Source organism: Pleurodeles waltl, chromosome 7, assembly GCF_031143425.1.
Source record: "Pleurodeles waltl isolate 20211129_DDA chromosome 7, aPleWal1.hap1.20221129, whole genome shotgun sequence".
In the NCBI taxonomy this organism is placed as follows: domain Eukaryota; kingdom Metazoa; phylum Chordata; class Amphibia; order Caudata; family Salamandridae; genus Pleurodeles; species Pleurodeles waltl.
Window position 1 is genome coordinate 1,267,905,918 of NC_090446.1, and position 19,580 is coordinate 1,267,925,497.

Sequence of the window (19,580 nt, forward strand, 5' to 3'; positions counted from 1 at the left end):
TATTTGGAGAGTGTGTGTGATGGGACCCCCCACCCTTGAGACCTTTTTGGGCCACAGGAACTCCATCCCCGGAACCAACTTTGAAAAATGGGGATGGGCATGTGGCCCATCTCCTCAAGCCTGAGGAGGCCCATAGACCCCATTTCTCGGGGCCAAATATATTATTTCAAGGGGCGTGGGGGCACGCAGCCCTCTTCCCCAAGCCCAAATGGGCCTTGTGGACCTCATTGCCCTGGGGCTAAACACTTTATTTGATGGGTATGCGGCCCCCTTCCCTTGCGTAAATGGCCTTGGACCTCATCTTCCAGGGTCAAACAAAAAATAAAAGGGAGGGGGCCCTGGCCCCCTCCCCGAGCCTTACAAGCTTCACGGACTGTGTTCTGGGGAGCCCAACTCCTGGGACACAGTAGTCCCACAGGCAGGGACATTTATATTTGCCCCCGCCTGGCGGGAGAATTCTTATATCTACAGCTGAGTCGGAGCAAACATGCCTTTGCCTGCCTACAAGAGAGCAGGCAGGTAAGGCATATCTGCCCTCACTCAGTGGACGTTTTATAAATGCTCCGGGCGGGTGGAAGCAGACTTTTCTTTCCCTGCCTGCACTGTAATGCGTGTGTAGGGAAACAGATATTGCTCCCACCCAGCGGGAGCAAGGTGAAACAGCTATTCCCTTTGGGTGGGTGCTAAGCCAGCTCCCGCACTATGTGGGAAGCAGGCTGGGCCCTGGGGCTCCCCCCGCAGCTCGCAACAATATGTACTGTTGTTGAAGCCGACACATAATTCTTTGAATGATTTATGTTGACGTGGTAGACGTTTGTTTCGAGAGGTGGTGTAAGAAATTGGGTTGCTGATTGACAGGAGGTTTGAGCCCTGGTCAAGCAGCAACCATATTCCCTGTCAGGGTAAAGCACAAACAAAGCCCAAATTAACCTGTGCTCATCCCATGGTAGCTTGGCACAGAGCAGTCAGGCTTAACTTATGAGGCAATGTGTAAATTATTTGTGCATCACTCAAAACAGTAAAACAGTGAAAACACCACACAAAAAGGATCCCACACTAGGTTAGAAAAATAGAGTTGAATTTAATAAATACAACATGACCAAAATTACGAAAATCAAATTAGTAGAACTGGAGATATGGAATTTCAATTTTTTTAATAGAAAACAGCACCAAAAAGGTGTAAAGTGTCAACTGCAGATATCTGGTTGCACTGGACCAGGATGAAGTCAGAACTTCGGGCTGGCTGCGATGGCCAGAGGCCGGCTACAGGGACCCACTTAGGCCCACTGAACAGAGTACGTTAAGTCCTAGTTTGAGGAGCGTTGCATTGATCTGGGTCAAAAATGTGTTGTACCCGTAGCAATGTGCCGGTTCCAAGATGCAAGGATGCTGCGGTGCAAAGTCCTGTTACGTCAGCATCAATGATCCCACTGGCAAGGGACTGAGATTCAAAGTCCAGATTCAGGGATGAGGCACATAGTCTGGGTGATGTGTAGGTCCCGAGGGGCTGTGAGGCTGCAATGCGGAGTTCATCTTCGTTGAGGCTGCCGTCGACGAAGGATGTGAGGGCCAGCACCAAGGATGTGTTGCGCAGACGCGGTTTGGAAGGTGGTGCAGGTTGCTGCAGGGATGCAAGTCTTTTGTGACAGGCCCAATCCAGGCAGTAGCGGAGATGCATCGGTTCCACTTGTGTTTGAGACGCTCAGCAGAGGAAATGCATCGATTCTACTAGATCCGCAGGCTGGCAGGCACCTTAGGTCCACTATGAGGTCCAGGACTGGGGTGGCACCACTTGGCAGGGTAGGCTGACAGATAGCAGATTCCAGGTGCAGATGCAAATTTGTTGGAAGCCTGTTGTGTCCCTGAGGCTCCATATCAGGAGGCCAGCCAACTAGCCGTTGGGTTCTGGGGTCAAAAGATGCAAGTCCAGTTCTTCTTACCTAATTAGGAGGGCAGCAGGTCAGCACAGCAAAGCAGGAGTTCTAAACAGTGCAGCCCAGCACAGCAGCCTTTCATCCTGGCAGAGTATCCACAAGTCCAGAAGTGTACCGAAGTGGTGGTGACTAAAGTCCTTGTTTTGTACCCTGGATCCCTGGTTCTGGGAGGTGGCTTTGAAGTGCATGGAATTTCCTGCCCTGGCTGGCCGTGGTGACAGTGCAGGGTCGTTATGCCCTTTGTTTAGAGAAACAACATAGCCTATTCATGTGTAAGTGGGGCTGTGCTTAGCTCAGCCCCCCCATCCTGCCGCAGATGGCCCTTCCAGGGACACTTAACTCTTTATTGTGTGACTGTCAGGGAGAAATTCACAAAGTCTGTCAGAAACACCCAATCATGTGACCCAGGCCAGACTACAGACGCAAAAGGGCTAAGGGCAGACAAATGCCAACTTTCTAAAAATGCCATTTTCATAACTGTAATCAAAACCCCAGACGTTACCATGAAATAGGGCTCCTCGCCACAACTTCAGAAACATCAAACAAGAACTGGTTGTCTCTTCCCATTTGGAAATGACATTTATAAAATGCAATAAGGTAACTCCAATGTTATTATATCTGAGGGATAGGCCTTGCAGTAGGAAAAAACGAATTTTAGAGTTTTTCAATACCAGGACATGTAAAACTAAAATGTACATGTACTACTTTTTAAACGCATTGCACCCTGCCCTGTGGGCTATCCAGGGCCTAACCTATTAACAAGCATTTGCAATGCAAATGGTCTCGCATCTCCTCGAGTTAGAGCCATTAGTGTTGTAAATTCCAAACTGGACTTTTCTTGCCCCATAAATTGAAAATGAAAAGTAAAACAGTTGACATAAGCAAGCTGATTCAAAGCACCACGGCCGCCATGAGCGTGATGGAGAAACACAAAAGGAAAAAGAAGTTTGCTTACAGTCAAATATATCGGCAATTGTGCAATTAACCATGTAACAGGATCTATGGTCAAGGCGGTAACAAAACTGCCCCAAGGAGGCACAAACATATGCATTTATCAATGATAACAAAGGATTTTTGAAAGGCAAGCCCATGAACGAGTGATAGTGATGGGCGTGCGGTGGGCGTGGTTAAAAGCCTACACATAGATTACAACACGTCACAGCTAATGCACTTGACCTAAAAAGGGCTCTTTCTGGACCAAGAGCTACCTTTCTGCCAAATTTGGTTTCATTCCATCCAGTGGTTTGGGCACTATCGCTGTTCAAAATCCCTATGGAAAAATGAATATGGAAAATGTGTTTTGGGACCCTCCCCCCTTTTTCTCGGCCCCCGCTTGACGGATCACCCCAAAACGTTTGCATCACTTTTTGTGGGAAAATTTGTGAAGATTCATCAAACAGTGCCAAAGTTGTTAGCAAAACAAAAAACACTTTTTGTAAAAAACTAGGGCCTAACTATAACCACACATATATATATATATATATATATATATATATATATATATATATATATATATAACACACACAAATACCTGCAGATGTTCTAGGTGTACCTCACCATTTATAGCCATTGTCGACTGTAGGTATTGACCATGACTCATGGAAAGGTAAGCCTCAATTAGGTCAAAGCCTTACATCAGCAATGGTAATAAACAGCTTATTACTCTATGAGGATCTGCTTGTTTTGAATATGTCATCAAGTTTTCATGTCAAGGAGTTAGAAACAAAGGTATTTAACTGTGCTGTGCTGTGTAGTGAGCAGAAGTGTAATTTAAAAAGTATTGTGGGCATTGGCCGGTTGTTATTCATTGCAAAGAGATTGTAGCAAAGATATATAAACAAAATACAACATGCTTTCATAACTGAGTGATAAAATGTTATCTCCAGGCAGTAAACACTTTTTTCCAACATTAGTAACTGCATTATGGAAATAACGTGATATCTGTAGTGCTGTAATGCATATGGGAATATATGTTCATTAAACTTTATTGCCAGATTAATTTTATCAGGCCACATTCATTTACCTGGTATGGCATGCACACACACAGACACACGAAGAAACAAGCATGTTTTCTCTATGTTATAAATCTAGTGTAAACTACCACAGAAAACTGTCCGAACAAATGACATTTTCTTCAGTGGATATTTCTCATCAGATTGAAGTAAAATCACATAAAGCTTTGTACCAAAATATGAATACCTAGTAAGGGTACCAGATACACGCTGTTGAACAGTATATTTGTTTTTAGGTAAAGGCTAAAAGAAAACAAATGGTCTTTCATTTTCAAGGGGAAATATGTGCATAACCCCCTTAACTCCTGATTGGATTTTACTAAATTATTTAAAAAATCCCATTTAGCTTTCTATTCTAAAAATGAATATAAAAATGTAAATTGGTCTAAAAGTCAGACTAGTGGAAAAATGATAATTTAATGGAGCAAGCGGTCCTGTAATGTAACTAGGACACATCAAATCAAAAGTAAATAAAACAGTAACCAAACAATTTTTTTTTTATTCTGGGGAGAAGTAAATTTTTGTTTATATTGAGCCAGTGGGCCCCCAACTGGTGGATGAGACCCCGAACGTGGCCCCATCGCTGTGCAGACCGAAGTCTGGCTTGGAGGATAAAAACAAAACCTCAGAGCTGAAGAAAAAGCAACAACAAAAACATGCCCTTGGGAGACGAGCTGCCAGCACTACCTCGCATTGTGTAAACGTCTGAACAGAAATTGGAAAATAAAGCTGGTTAAGTATTTTATTTTTATTTTAACAGAATGAAAAGTCTTGGAAGCATTCTTGCCTCGCACTCCAACAAGCAGAGCAGCCTGAGAAGATCTATGGCCTCAATAAAGGAGATAATCAATGCCCTGAGTGTGATGCCATGAGTGCTGGCAAAGAGGGATTCTGGAGAGAGAGGAACTCGAGGAGATGCGAGGCTAAGCAAGTTTAAAATGACTGCTTCTAGGTTTAGCTACATTCTACCAGAAAGGGCATATTGTGGCTTTTGGGAGCAGTGAGCTAAACAACTGGGTGTTTCCTTTGTAAAATAAGCTTATTTTAGGAGCCAGAGGTAAACGAGGACATCATTGGAATAAAGCCAAAACAAATGTTAGCGACATGGGAGGAGATGGAAGGAATGGAATGCTGCAATAAAACGCAGGCAGCTACCAGCCTAAAACACCCACAGTGAAAGGGGCGCACCAAAGAAATCACAAAAATAGTGTGTCACAGCAACAGATAAAGAAACCAAAGTGGAATAATACAGTAGTTGGTCACTGCTCTGAAACAGAAAAAGAAGAGGAAAAAGGCAGAACTGACTACTAGCAAGCAAGAATATTTAAAAGACACTGCAACCAACAAATGAAATTGCTTTAAGCCATTGGAAGTATACTAAAAATATACACAAGGTCGAACACTTATGCTCGACCTAAAAAGGAAGGTTTGGGTCTGGCAAGAGGATTATTTTGCCAGGTTCGTATAGCAGTTTAAACTGCACATGAGACATGTTTAAAGGGCTACTTAAGTGGGTGGAACAATCAGTGCTGCAGACCAACCAGTAGCATTTAATTTACAGGCCCTACGTACATATAGTACCACTTTACCGTAGACTTATAAGTAAATTAAACATGCCAGTTGGTGATAAGCCAATACTACCATGGTTACAGCAGAGAGCACATGCACTTTAGCACTAGTTAGCACTGCTAATGTGCTCAGAGTCCTAAGGCCCTAAATATAAAGTAACTATAGCTTTCACCCTCACAATGCACTGCTAACTACTTCAGATCAACTCATGACATGATCTGTGAAATTACTGATAACATCATTGCACCATCTGAAATTACATCACTGATGGGTAATTTTCTCTGTTCCTCCTACACAGTATGTCAACAAGCCATGGAGCCCAAAACATTGAACCTGTGGATGTCTTCTCCTCCTGTAAGTACGAATACACAGCATGGCCCCATATAGGTTAAGGGTGGATTTTGCAAGCCACTTACTAGATAACAAGTGGATGATTATCCAGAAGATCGCACTGATCAGGGATGCTTCACCTTACATGCTTTTTCTTCACAGGAAATGATTTTTAAAACATCGATGGACTGATAACAAATCTAACCTGGTGGATTTTGTGAGTTCAGATCACTCAGTCACACTCCCTTAGGCACCACCAGAATGAAAGGGAACTCAAGTTTTGTTTTCTAAAGTTTAAACTTTCTACACTGCATTGTAAACATACACCTGCTCAAATGTCCCAACACTCGTTCACTAATGGGTATAAGCATGATCACTCCAGGTGCTGCACTGTATTACCTACTGGCTTTCTGAGACTCCTTTCATTAGTGCAAAGTCATTCTCTCCTGTGTCGGAGGGTTTTAGTTCAGAGAATCCAGTTCAGGGTTTATCTGCAACCATGAACTTGGAGATTCTGATTACTGAAGTTTGGCAACATGAAAAGCATGTTCTCCACAGGAAGACAAACTTTAGCCTGATCTAAGACTTTTGTGTACAGTAGTAGGCACTGGCAGGATTACGGACATGCCCACCTGCCCATAAATATGAGAAAAGAACCAGATGATGTAGTTTGACTGTCATACTAAAAGCAGAAGCATTTTTCTCATTATGCCTTTGTTTTTTCCAGCCCACTAGGGTCCTATGCCTTGTGAGCAAGCAATATTTTGTTTACTGTTGTCGCTCATATGTATAACTATTTAACACTTCTTTCACTTGCAGTACTGCACCAGTTCATATTGGAACGTAAATGAATGTATGGCCTGAAACACCGTCTCTTTACTGTTTTTTCTGATTGATAACATAAGAAATTGTTAATGTTTGTATTTTTGGATCATTTAAAGCAATCTGACTAGAAAATGGAGGTTCTGGAGACTATGTGACATCCAGATATAGGGGGCTACTTGTTTTTATAGTTATGGTACTGCTGAGTGTGCAAGATCCCGCTGGCTGGTGGATGGGACAATGAATCGCGCAGAAAAATGAGAGGACAGTGACGTGAGTTTTTAGTTTATTGGAAGGAAGGCGCCCATAAAATTAGCATTAGCTTATCCACACACAATTTTGAGACATTTTGGTGAAGACTGGAGAAAAGTGAACAGTCAGAAACTATTGAAACTGCTGAGATACAAAAGTTGTAGATGGCAACATCAGCACTAGCACTGAGGACTAGTGACAAACACAATATGAGAGTTTATATAGTACCCATGTCAAGTGCCCCTCCAATATTCCATAGGAACTTCCCCTCCACCAAGGGGCAACCTGGAGGATGAAGCATGTCATGAATTGGGTCAGGGATTGACGCTGGTGTTTGTGTAAACCCTTCCCACTGAGTGCACCGCTGAACGTACTGCATGGCTCATGGATGCTGAAGAAAACCAGTAATCTGGGGATTACTTGGTGTGTTTATGGTTCTCAGGGATGATACACTCTGACCTCTTTATGTGTCCTCTCCATCCCCCAGCCCGTACGGTTTTCTTTAATAGCCTTCTGAGTGATGACCAGATAAGATATTTTATATTAGTGGATTCTAGTAAGATACAAGAAGATCCATCACAAACGTTTTTCTTTTCCTCTGCCAACAGCAACAGTAAATTGTAAATATATTCTGCTACTTTTGATTAGCTTTTTGTATGCCAACCTGCCTCAACGTTGATACAGAAGTAAACCGCAGCAAGAATACAAAAACATAATGCAGGTTGATACATTGCCTCACATTAATGATAATAGTAAAAACGAAACGAAACCTCAAACAGAGCAGTAATGCCAATCACATAGTTTTAAACATGTAAGATGTAGTACCTAAGAAGTACGAAGCATTTGAATTTGAAAGGTATTTGTAACAAACAGAACCAAACATTTGGATATCTGTGAATGGCCATCATGCAATATAGATGCTTACGTGGAGGTGCCGTAGATGGTTCCCGCTCGCTTTCCTGAGCTGGCAGAGGAGTTTGGGGCCACAGTGGATCTGTAAAAGAAAATGGCTTAAGGTAACACAGCAAGGTTCAAATAATAACCCTACCTGGTTATGTGAGTAAAAATATATGATAACTTCTGCAAGAATTAATTGTTCTAAAACAAGACTAAAGAGTCACCAACAGAGGATGTTCTGCAAAGCTATTCACGGCACATTTAAATAAAATGTATTACAAATATTTTGACTCGAGCAATAGTTTCCTAGAGGTTTCCTAAAATAATTCAATGTTTACAGAAATAATACAATATGTGATCTATAAATCGTATGGGCAAACCTGCGCAGAATGGAGAACATCAGTCAGGCACTCTTCCTCCAGCCAATAAACAAGTTTGCATTTATTTATGTAATTTTATTATCCCTTATTGTTACAAGTAACTCGTCATTAAACCGAATAGAATATTAATTGAAACCCTTTATCTCACCTGAAAGTAGCATTTCAGCGCGGTCACAAAAAAGCTAGCATATTTTGGCTTCAAAATGTTTTCAGTCCTCGTGTGTAGAAATGAAGCTTCAAATGCCACCGTAGTTTAGTGTTCTTCTCAGGGAATGTGCGCTATGGTGTGAAGCCCACCCAGGGTGTCCTCACTAAATCGTGGAAGGCAAGTGCTATTCCTTTCAAGGTATGCATCCCGCAGTCTGACACTTATCAGTAAGGGGTAGTGTTACTGAAATAACCGAATGCAGGGCTAGTGCTTCCAGGCAAATGAAAATCCTTAACTTACAGTGATGTGGCTCAAGCTTGAGCAGTCCGCCAACATCAGTGTGGCTTAGTACTAGATCGTAGTCTCTATTTTGGCCGTCCAGAGGACTGTGGTGAAATGTACTACCTACCAAGGTGTAACTCCTCTAGAGGCTCTAGATTGTGTTCAGAAGCTGAGTTGTAGGCAAGCTAAGATCTGGGTTTGCACATGCATAGGCCCTTGGTCAGTAGATGTGCTGGCCTTTGGAGAGCATGCTCATAGATCAGAGTTGGCATGCGGGGCCCGTGCACCCATGTACTCCAACACTAGGTTTCTGCTGGGTGGTCTAGGACTCTGAATTGTGGCTAAGCCTTATCATTGCCCTATGTGCACAAAAACTATTGATCTGACATGTGCGTAGATCTCTAATACATGCACAAAGATCAAAATGAGAGAAGCTTTGCGCATGGAAAAAAGCTGAGGCCTGGCACAACAGGATCTGGGAGTGTTTGCTGAGTGAGAAAACAGAAACTCAGCAGGAAGCACAGCTTATCATTAAATGAAGTCACCATGTTCTAACTAGACATAATAGGAAGTGGCAGTGATCTAAAACCAGACCATAAAGGGAAATGAGCACGATGTTGTACTTGGACATAACAGAAAGTGGCAATGGACTTATAAATAGTGTAAAGTGGCCACAATGGGATAAGTGGTCAAAACTGAAACCTCCCTAGGTGTATATATTAATATTCTTGTATTGAGAGGGTGTAATCGAAACCGAACATGATGTGACACACAGCTGCATGCAGGTGCTCTTCATGGCTTAATAACCAATTCTTTGTTTCAATTCTTGCACTACTTGAAACAACACTCTAAGGAGTATCACAATGTTCGAAATACACTGCATGGGCTAATGGGTCAAGTGCTGGGTACAAAGATGGAGTGAAAAATAAACGGTATTTTGCATGTCATCATGGGCCACAATACAATCTAAGAACAGAAGCACCATGTATGTGATTACTGCTGGTTTTAATGGATTACTCCCACACACTTCGCATTTGGTTTTTCCACTGACGCTGCCTAGTATGACAAGGCAGGCAAGTTTGACGCCCTGAGGGGAGATGTCCAATTACAAAGTAAGGCTGTTGTTGAAACAGAGGCACTTTGTATAGCGCGATTGTAACTGCTTTCAAACCAGCATGACTTCGCTCTATCGATGAGCTCCGATAGAGAAAATTCTTACCATGAGGTGCATTATGAAGTACTAGCTATTGAGCCAAGGACTAGGCATGAAATGAAAGAAAAGTAGAAAACTGGCAATTCGGGCTTAGGGCAGAAGAAATGATGAGGGCACATCCATAAACAGCCATTAACTCGTAAATTTACGCGAATAAAGTTCAAGGCAGATCTCCCTAACACTGTCAATGAATTATGCCAGACCCGGGAACCCTTGGGTTTGAAGAAAGGGGACACGCAGCAGGTATGCAAATGCTTTGGGAAATATGTCAAATGAAGGACAGGGAAACGCATAAGGACAAGTCCATCTTAAACAAATTCAGCCTGAAGGGGAAACGCACTATCTGCACTTATATACGGTGACCCATCTGACAAAACTTTCACCCATACTGTGAAATATATATAGACAACAACCACGTGGCACTTACACATGTTAAACACGTAAAGTTAGAGAACAGAATCCAGTTACTGGGAACTGCAGACTCTACCCAGGCACAACAAGCAGGCAGTCTTCCCAGAGGGGTACAAGTAGAAATTTCACTGTCACCACCTCACTCTAAATGAAGGCACATTTTGAGGGTTCCCCAGCCTGCACAGCTCTGGAGACGAACAACAAAATATATGTGGACCCCTTCCAGTGGGCTCATAGATTATCGATTTCACTGGAGAAAAAAGACAGGGCAGGGAGCAGACTACAAAACATCACCAGGGTAGGACGGCACAGCTTTTCCAAGCCAAGCAGTGGAGTTTAGTCGAAACAATTCGCACATAATTGTTCATGCTTCTAAGGTTTACGAAAATATTGATCCTATTAAATATTGTTTTAACTCCCTGATATAGTTTATACACAGTTCTGCAATGAACCACAATTGTACTTGAGCAGCGGGAGTTTCATTTTTAGTTTTGACTATGGTATCGTTTAATATAGGTCAGGTTTATTAATGACATTTTTTTAAGTGACTTAAATTTCCTTTACCTTTACACAATACTTTCAGACAAGCTAGAGTTGTTTTACAAATATAAAACTTTCAATATGTCAACTTTTACAGACTCATTTCTAGAATGACAATTTATTATAAGTTGGCGGAGACTGCTTTAAACTAGGGAACAAGTTAACCATGGTTGGGGGGCTGGTTTGCCTCCCATCCCAGACTTCAGCCTTGTTCAGTACCCGCAGTACCCAAAGGGCCAGGGCTCCAGCCACGACCCCCACCCAGCAAAGGTGCATTCAATGCCCACAGGACACTGGCTGTTCTATGCGTGCCAACACAGTGCCCTGCACCCAGCAGCAGTATCAGCAGGCCCCTGTCACCACATTCTCCAGGGAGAGAGAACTGGGCTTGAGTTCAGTTGTGCTCTGCATCGAGAAACCAGGCCCCATGGGCTAAGTGAAAAGAATCTCTCAGGAACGGAACGCTTGAGGAGGAGAGTGACAGAAACCGCTGAAAGCTGTTGCTCTACAGAACAGAATATAACACCTAGAGACTAACCCTGTGAAGGCCTAGTCGAAACTGATGCGCATACAGGTAAGCTTGACCAAGGAGAACTACAGGAACAACAGGTAGCAGCTGCTCTAGAGAACAAATGTCCCAGAGACCTGCAGATGAGGTTTTCCAGTATGCTAGCCTTAAAAGGAGTAAACTGACCTTGTTCTGGCCATCATTGGCAATACTTGGTTAGAAGTCCCTTCAAAGGTTTTGTCCGTATCTTTCTAGTAATTACCTAGGATGTTAAACTGGCATTCTTTTTCCTTTTAACCTTTTTTTTAGTATTAGCCCATTTGGAGTAACAAGAGAAAACATGGTAGTGGTCAGTACCTTCCAAAGGAGAATATGTAGGACAGCAACCCATCACCAGAGCCACTATCACCAGCCTCTACCACACATCATCTAGATAAAGGGGACAACAGCCAGGGCCACAGGACCCATACCAGCTCACCACCATGAACCAATACAAAGGTTCAATAGAGAATTCAGGATACATTTTCAGTAACACAATAAAAAAAAAAAACTACCAGTCAATCTACACAGCTATAAAAGATACCTTCGCATTTACAGTCTAGAAGATCAATGAAAATCCCCTCTGCTAGATATAGAGGCTGCACGAAAGGCATTGATTCGGAAAAGCCAGAACACCCAGGAGTTAAGGTAAAGTACAACTGCATATATCAAAATAAAAGCAACCCTTACTCACACCCAGAGAGAGGAAAAAGCTGTACATGCAATACCTTACTATTAACATAAAGAAGTAGAAACCACACAGTTTTAAAAAGAGGCCAAACACAAGGATACAGGTCTGCTAGAAAGTCTCATATATAACGTAAAACCACAGCGAAAGAATGGGGCACTCCCTCCAAATAGACGCACAGAGAACCCCAACAACACAATAGTAACAAGCACTGCGAAGACTATTGCTTTTATAAAAAAAATAATTAAACATACTACATTGCAGAGCGAGCATTCAACCTTCTTTGGTACGAGGACATCGTGGGAGTAACAACCAGACCAGATCAGCTATTCTCTCTATGGCCCCTTTAGACAGTAGAAATTGCACCTCTTGAACATAATTTATAGGTGCTCCTCTGAAAGCCACTCTGATGTGGGCGGAAGGTGCAGTGCTTCAGAAAGGAATGTAAGGGCCTAGCCCTGCTGAACAATTCGAGAGACTCATCTGTTGAATATGACAGATTGCCACATTTGGGGGAAATGTCTGAACCTGCGTCCCACACAGGGGTTGTGTGTATTGAAGGCCAAACTAAATCGGTTTGGAAGTTGATGCTGCAGGGGAGGGGCAGTGGGAAGATTCGTGCCCCTAGAAACTTGCATGTTGCATACCTGACCCCATCCCCCCCGAAAAGGCTGGCTGTTGCGAGGCTGTGGTCTGTATGCCAGACCTTCTGAGTAGTCCCGAAAGGGGTGAAATTGTTGAGAAAACTCTCTGGAAGGAGTTCAAATGCCCTACGAATGGCCCAGCTCTCCTTGAAGCTTTACAGGGCAGAATCCGCCTTCTCACCAAATAGGTGACAGCAGTCGATTGGCATATCCATACGGGCTGCCAGGACATCTTCCGAAAAGCCTATAGACCTCATTCATGCATGGCAACGGACCACCATACTAGTGCCGACTTCTCATCCCAAGAAATTGGTGGTTCCAGTCCAGAACAAATTTAGCTGCTTTCTGAATGGTTGGAGCTAGGGTGGCCTGAAACTCCTAGGGACTGCTGGCAAGATCTCACTAATCATGTCTCTGAGGGCATGTGCTTAACAACTGAGTAGGCAACTGGCACTATTCAATCCTAAGGCTAGGCTGGCCTGGCTGATGAGAACATTTGTTTCCTAAATGTCTCAATTTTCTTTGACTCTCTGCCTGTGGGGTTGAGGGGAATAAATTAGGGCTTGCCATGCTTGTGGAAGCCTGCACCCCCAATCTCTCTGGTGTATGGTACCGAGTCATAAAATCAGGGACACCTATTGTTGGTCTGTAGCATCTGGCTACCTGCCTTTACGCCAGTGGGCAAAACATGGCTTAGACCAGGTGTCCATTAACATGTCAGTTAGGGGTCCACTAAACTGTAGTATTGTTTCTGAAGTGGCCTGCCCAGGCTGCAAAATGTCTACATTTGTATGTTAGGTGTAACTTCCAGAGAGGGGAGTTCTAGATCCAAGATCTCAGCTGCATATTTAATCACCAAAGCAAAAGAAGCACTTTCTTCTGTTGGTGACTGTAGGAGGGGGGAATACACTCAATATCAGGGGAAGTATAGAGCCCACTGGTCTCTCGTAGGTATATACTGTCATGTCATCCACATAATGTGGGTGAATGTAGGGTAAAATCATCCCCATAATCTCCATTGTCATCCCCAAATGGTGGTTGGCTTTGATCAGAGTCGGAGCCAAAAGCTGAAAGAGCACTTGATGGTGACCCTGTGGCAGAGGCAGTGCTCTGCTGGACTCTGACTGTATGGAGATCAGGTGCATCGGAGTGAATTTGAGATCCAACAGCGGTCGAGGCCGAGATGAGTTGAGTTCAACTTGGAATCAGACATCAGGTGCCCCTCCTCTGGAGCTGGTGGCATCAGGGCCGGTGTTGAAGTCAAAGGGACCAGTGGTGCTTTGGCGCAGTTGTGGAAGTCAGGTGAATAGTTGGTGTGGAACCTGAGGTCAGTTGAAGAGGCACAGATGGCCCCGAGGACAGATCCATCTGACTGGAGGCCTCTGTGAATCCTTGAGGTCCAAAGGCAGCCTAGAGGGAACCGTAAGAGTTCCAGGGATTTGTAACATGGCCCTCCTAAGAGCTGCAATCTGCTGTGGCTTCGCCGATGACCCAGGAAACTCTGGGTGTATTGCGACCAATTAGGAATTGGCTCCTCAACAGAAGATCGAGAGCAAGGAACCTTGACATGCTCGTAGAGAAAGGCGGGATGGGAATGAGCCCCGCTAAGCGATCTTGGGCTCCTATACCAATTTTGACTTACCAAAGGACTTCGACTGCGAACAGGATCTGTCTTGTAAGTGGTTCGACTTTACACAGGAGCAGGATTTGCATGGGATCTTCTGATTTTCGGCAAGGTACAGCTTTGCTTCGCTGTCCTGTATTATCTTTGGATTAATAAGGGCTCATTTCTCACACAACTTGGGGTTGTTTCTCAGGTTCAGACACCAAAGACAGACTTGGTGCAGGTCTGTCACCAACATTTGTTTTTAGCAGTCACTACAAGGTTTAAATTCTGTAGTTTTTGAGAGGGAACACTGCTTGCACACATCACTTATGGGGTGGTTACTATGGAGCCGCACTGCACCACTTGCCGGCTCCAATCTGGTGCACGGGGATATTTTAATAGTAAAGAATCTACAGTTAGAAGTATACATTAGAAAGATATATGATGCCAATATTTAGCATATTGCTACATGTTTGGATCTGCCCTGGAAAAGTTTTCTAGAGATTATCTAGCCCTTAATATTGATAAATCACACAGGCTGGGGAGTGCCTAACAAGGCAAAACGTAACCACCAACGCTTTTTTAGCACTACAAAGGGTTTGAATCAGCTTATCAGGCAATACATGTGGATGTAAGACTGTACATGAGTGTACAAAACCGTCACCGGTACATGATGGGGAACATAGGGCACATGAGGCTATATCTGGACACATGAGCGGGGGCAATCTCAGTCTATTTGTGGCATATTACTGTTGAGGTACATAAGCTAATAGAGAATTTCATGAAAATAAGTAGATATGTGGGGCACATTTTGTCAAAACTGGCAAGCTTATACTGGGGGGGGGGTAACAGAGTATATTTAACAAACATAATTAGATTACAAAAAATTAAAAGCTGTTATGTGAAACAAGAAACGGTATTTTAGACAATAAATAAATGTACTAAAGAGACCAGCTGAATTTTGATGGCAACATTAGTTTATGCACTTATTATTAGGCACCTGAACTGCCTGAGAGTATGTTAGATAATTCACATGGATTCAAGGAAGTACGATGCTTGTACCGTGCCATCTTTATCTTGGTGCTAGAGCAACTTATCTGATGTAAAGGGGGATGTTTTATTATTTATGATGAGTCCACAGGTATATCATAATATAGATTCATAACTTTTCATGCCCCTATCCTCATTCTATACACATCTGCAGTCTGAAATCCTGCACCAGTAAAACTGCTGTATTCTCAGTGGTAGGTCTGATGTCTGGAACTACAAAATCTCTGTAACCTAAATGGTAACTTGGTTGTCAAAAAAGTAAGATAGGACAAATATGAAGCATAAATTATGATCTAATAGCCATGGTTGTTAGATATGTGGATTTCTATTTTCCTAGTCTGTCCTATGCAGAAAGCTTATTTTATGATGTGCAATCTATATGAAAAGGGCAGAAAAACAAACTGAAATTAAGAGAGAGGTAGAAATGAAAGTAAAGTAATTTAAACACAGTATATCCCCATGCAAAAAGCATTCTCAGGTTATATGAATTGCTTCTACAACCTATATCAGTTTGGCCCGCTTCTTTGGCAAACGTAGCTGTTACATATGAACCATCTTGCCACAATTTCTCCAGCAGTCAGAATTTACTTTCTTTGGGAAAAAATAAAAGAGTTGATCGGTGTCCTACAAACCCTCCCAAGAAGTGTAGGATTCACTGCCCATTCCATATAAAAGTGGAGTATTTAAAACAGTCCCTTCAGAAGTGTCTCTAAAACCTGTGGGTTTAATATATTTCTTTTGAAAACTGTGGGAGTATGCATGAATGTGATGTTTCTGTAGGGCAAGTCTAGCCAAAAGGCATTTTTTAGTGTCAAAGATGAGCATAAAGTCAACAGTGAAAGGGGAAGTAGCTGGTTTGTAGGCTGTAAATGCACTGTGATGTAGTGGTCTTTAAAGATATGTCTTCAACTCTTTCTAAACTAGAGCAGAGTTGAGGAGGTCCTCAGGAATACGGGGATGTTGTTCGAGATCCTGTGTGCATAGATGGAAAAGGTCTGCTGCCTCTTTTTTTTACACATCCAAATCTGCAATCTGATGGTCTTCTGGTTGCTGGTGTGCTGAGAATCTGCAAGATAATTTGGGTGCTGGTCCAGATGGCTTTGTAAAACAATTAAGATGGTTGTGAAGATGGTGCTAGCCTCTGAGGTGAGCCCATTGAGTTCCATGAGGATGGGGGTGATGTGATCATATTTCCACAGGCACTGGATGGGATGTGCTCCACTGCATATGATTCTTGTAAGGGGTTCCATTGTGAAGTGTGGGAGGCCATGGAGAAGGGTATAACTACCATCCAGATGTAAGAGTATGGGGGCTTGAAAAGCAATTCTGAAGTATCTTTCTGGAAAAAATGGTTTAACTTTCTGTAAAGCAAGGACCATGGAGTCTTTGGGGGTCATTCTGACCCTGGCGGTCATTGACCGCCAGGGCCAACGACCACGAGAGCACCGCCAACAGGCTGGCGGTGCTCTCAAGGGCATTCTGACCGCAGCGGTTTGGCCGCAGTCAGAAAGGGAAAACCGGCAGTCTCCCGCCGGTTTTCCGCTGCCCTATGGAATCCTCCATGGCGGCGCAGCTTGCTGCACCGCCATGGGGATTCCGACACCCCATACCGCCATCCTGTTCCTGGCGTTTCGCCCGCCAGGAAGAGGATGGCGGTATGGGGTGTTGTGGGGCCCCACAAAGAATTTCAGTGTCTGCCTAGCAGACACTGAAATTCGCGACGGGTGCAACTGCACCCGTCACACCTTCCCACTCCGCCGGCTCCATTCGGAGCCGGCTTCCTCGTGGGAAGGGGTTTCCCGCTGGGCTGGCGGGCGGCCTTCTGGCGGTCGCCCGCCAGCCCAGCGGGAAACACAGAATCACCGCAGCGGTCTTTAGACCGCGGAGCGGTGTTCTGTCAGGGGAACTCTGGCGGGCGGCCTCCGCCGCCCGCCAGAGTTGGAATGACCCCCTTTGTGTTTTAGGCAGTGTGTTCCTTGAGGGAGAGGTCGGTGTCAAGGTTGAATTAAAGTGACTTCACAGGCAGAAAAAGTTGGGGTTCAAAGCCATCAAGGTTCATGTCATTGAGGCAGGTTTGTACTGTTTTATTTGTGTTGTCCTTAGCAAATCACATCAATGGATACATACATGAAAGCAGCCTGGCAACAAAGTCTTACACATATGGTAGGATTTAGTAAGGCAGTGCACCAATACCAAGGCAAAAACAGCTTACTTGAAGATAAAGCAGCTGGAAGTCGCTCAGCAGCCTTTGTTGGCAGGGGAGGGTGGGACCACAGCCTCTCTGCAGGAGAAAAAATGAAAATAAAATTTGCAAGCAGCGCTGTCTCAACAGCCTATCTAACACATGCTGCCAATGCTCTACTAAAATCACAAATTGCAACTTAACTTGCAACCTGGTAGAGGGGCAACCAAAATAGCTTACTACCAATTTCACACATCTGTTAATAGACATAAAAAATTGTTTAATAAGTCCAGATGGCTTTCATGCTTTCTATAGCATTGCCTACAATTGCCAATCAGAAAATAGTTACAGTTTTATAAACTGATCATTACTAAAGTAATCCACCTAACAGAAGAGCTGAAGGAAAAATAGCTAATTTATGTAAATGCACCTTTTTAAAACATAGAATCATTTTTGAATTTGAACACAATGTGAATTAAATTGTTTAAGTAAACGTAATGATGAAATATTACCAAAATATTAATGCCCATCTGAATGGTAAGAACGATTGTCAACCTTTAGAAGCAAGATGGCAGTTAGGAAATTCAACATAGTAGATGTTTATTGATTACAGTTTTATGTCAAAGTTGATATCGCCCTTTTTCTTTCAACTAGAGTATATGGGAACATATCACATACAAAGCCGTAATGTGCTATGTATTCCATTGGGAATTAATGTGGTTTCCTTGTAGCTTGGGAAAGGTGTTCAAAACACTGTCACCTGCTTTTCAAACCTTCTTAACTTGAATTATTTAAAGATAATGATGGGTTTGTGATTTATGCTGGAGTAAGGGAGAGTGAATTTGAGGAGTTTAATTAGCAGCCAAAACAAATAATTTGTCAGTGGCTGTGTTGAATGGGTATTTTGTAGGTTTCATCTAAAGAAAGGTTTAGCTGTCTACTGTTGAAGACCTACTATCTCCAATACAATATACATAGAGGAAGTTTTGTGTCACACCCTTGTGTATACCTGGATAGCTTTCAAGTCTATATCAGTTCCTTGCTCCCTATGAAAGGCCTTTCTTTCCTACTCTTGTATTTGCCCTGCCCCAAGAGCATTTCTTTTATATATGATTTCTCACTGGATGACTTGTATCCTTCCACTGCTAAAATGAGGGGAGATCTTTATTAAATGGTCTTTTATCACTTCACTTCCATCCTCATCCATTGCTCTCCCACCATCTACTCTATTGTTTTCTTATTTTCTTTTATTAATCTGTGAAGACCCATGCACTGTAGCATGCTACTGGCCGAATGGTTCCTTTCTTTTAGAGCAGATATAATTTTTTTTGTCCTTAATTAACAGTTCAAAAATGGCATTAGCCATCTTAGAATTGTAAATTAAAATGTCAACTGCTGGTTTACCACTACACATGAACATGCAAGATGGTAACTTGTACATTTTCATGTATGGTGGAGCACCAGTGGCCGTCTTGGAATTATTTTTCTCATAAGGAAACATCATTTCAGGGTGGCCATCCATGCGTGTACATACGATGTAATGCCCAGATGGCATTTAGAAATAGTGTCTCTAGTTGGCAGAATTATATACATCCTTGTCCTAATAGGGACGACAATCCTAGTCAGAGTAAGTCACACAAAATCCAAACTATCCTGTGCCCACCCTCTGGTAGCTTGGCACTGAGCAGTCAGGCTTAACTTAGAAGACAATGTGTAAAGTGTATGTGCAATGGATCATGCAATATCACAGTGAAAAGACCACAAAAATACACCACACAAGTTTAAATAATTATAGGATATTTATCTGGTTAAATTAAGGTAAAAATGATAAAGATTCAATAAGCACATGTTGAAATATCACTTTTGCTGTGTTAAAAAGCGTCTTAAATCGTAAAAGTTAACAGTTGCCTCTTGTTTGCACAAAGTACCTGGTTTGCGTCAAAATGATCATGCACGAAGATTGCAGAGGAGGAGATGTGTGGAAAAATAAGGTGTGCATCAGATTTTCCGATGCGGCACAGACTATGTGTCATTTCTTTCCACGTTGCAAGGGGCTTTGCATTGATTTCCAGT

General features: G+C 43.0%; 1 protein-coding gene across 11 annotated transcripts in view; it reads right to left on the reverse strand.

Moving 5' to 3' along the window:
• Positions 1–19,580, reverse strand: part of LOC138246157 (uncharacterized) — a 291,013-nt gene that overhangs the window by 32,270 nt on the left and 239,163 nt on the right. For all 11 annotated transcript variants that reach the window (XM_069200447.1, XM_069200446.1, XM_069200445.1 and 8 more), the window contains 2 exons: positions 17,538–17,606; positions 7,845–7,913 (listed from right to left, as the gene is read on the reverse strand). In XM_069200447.1, the coding sequence (XP_069056548.1) occupies positions 7,845–7,913; positions 17,538–17,606 (138 nt within the window). The remainder of the gene's footprint in view (positions 1–7,844; positions 7,914–17,537; positions 17,607–19,580) is intronic.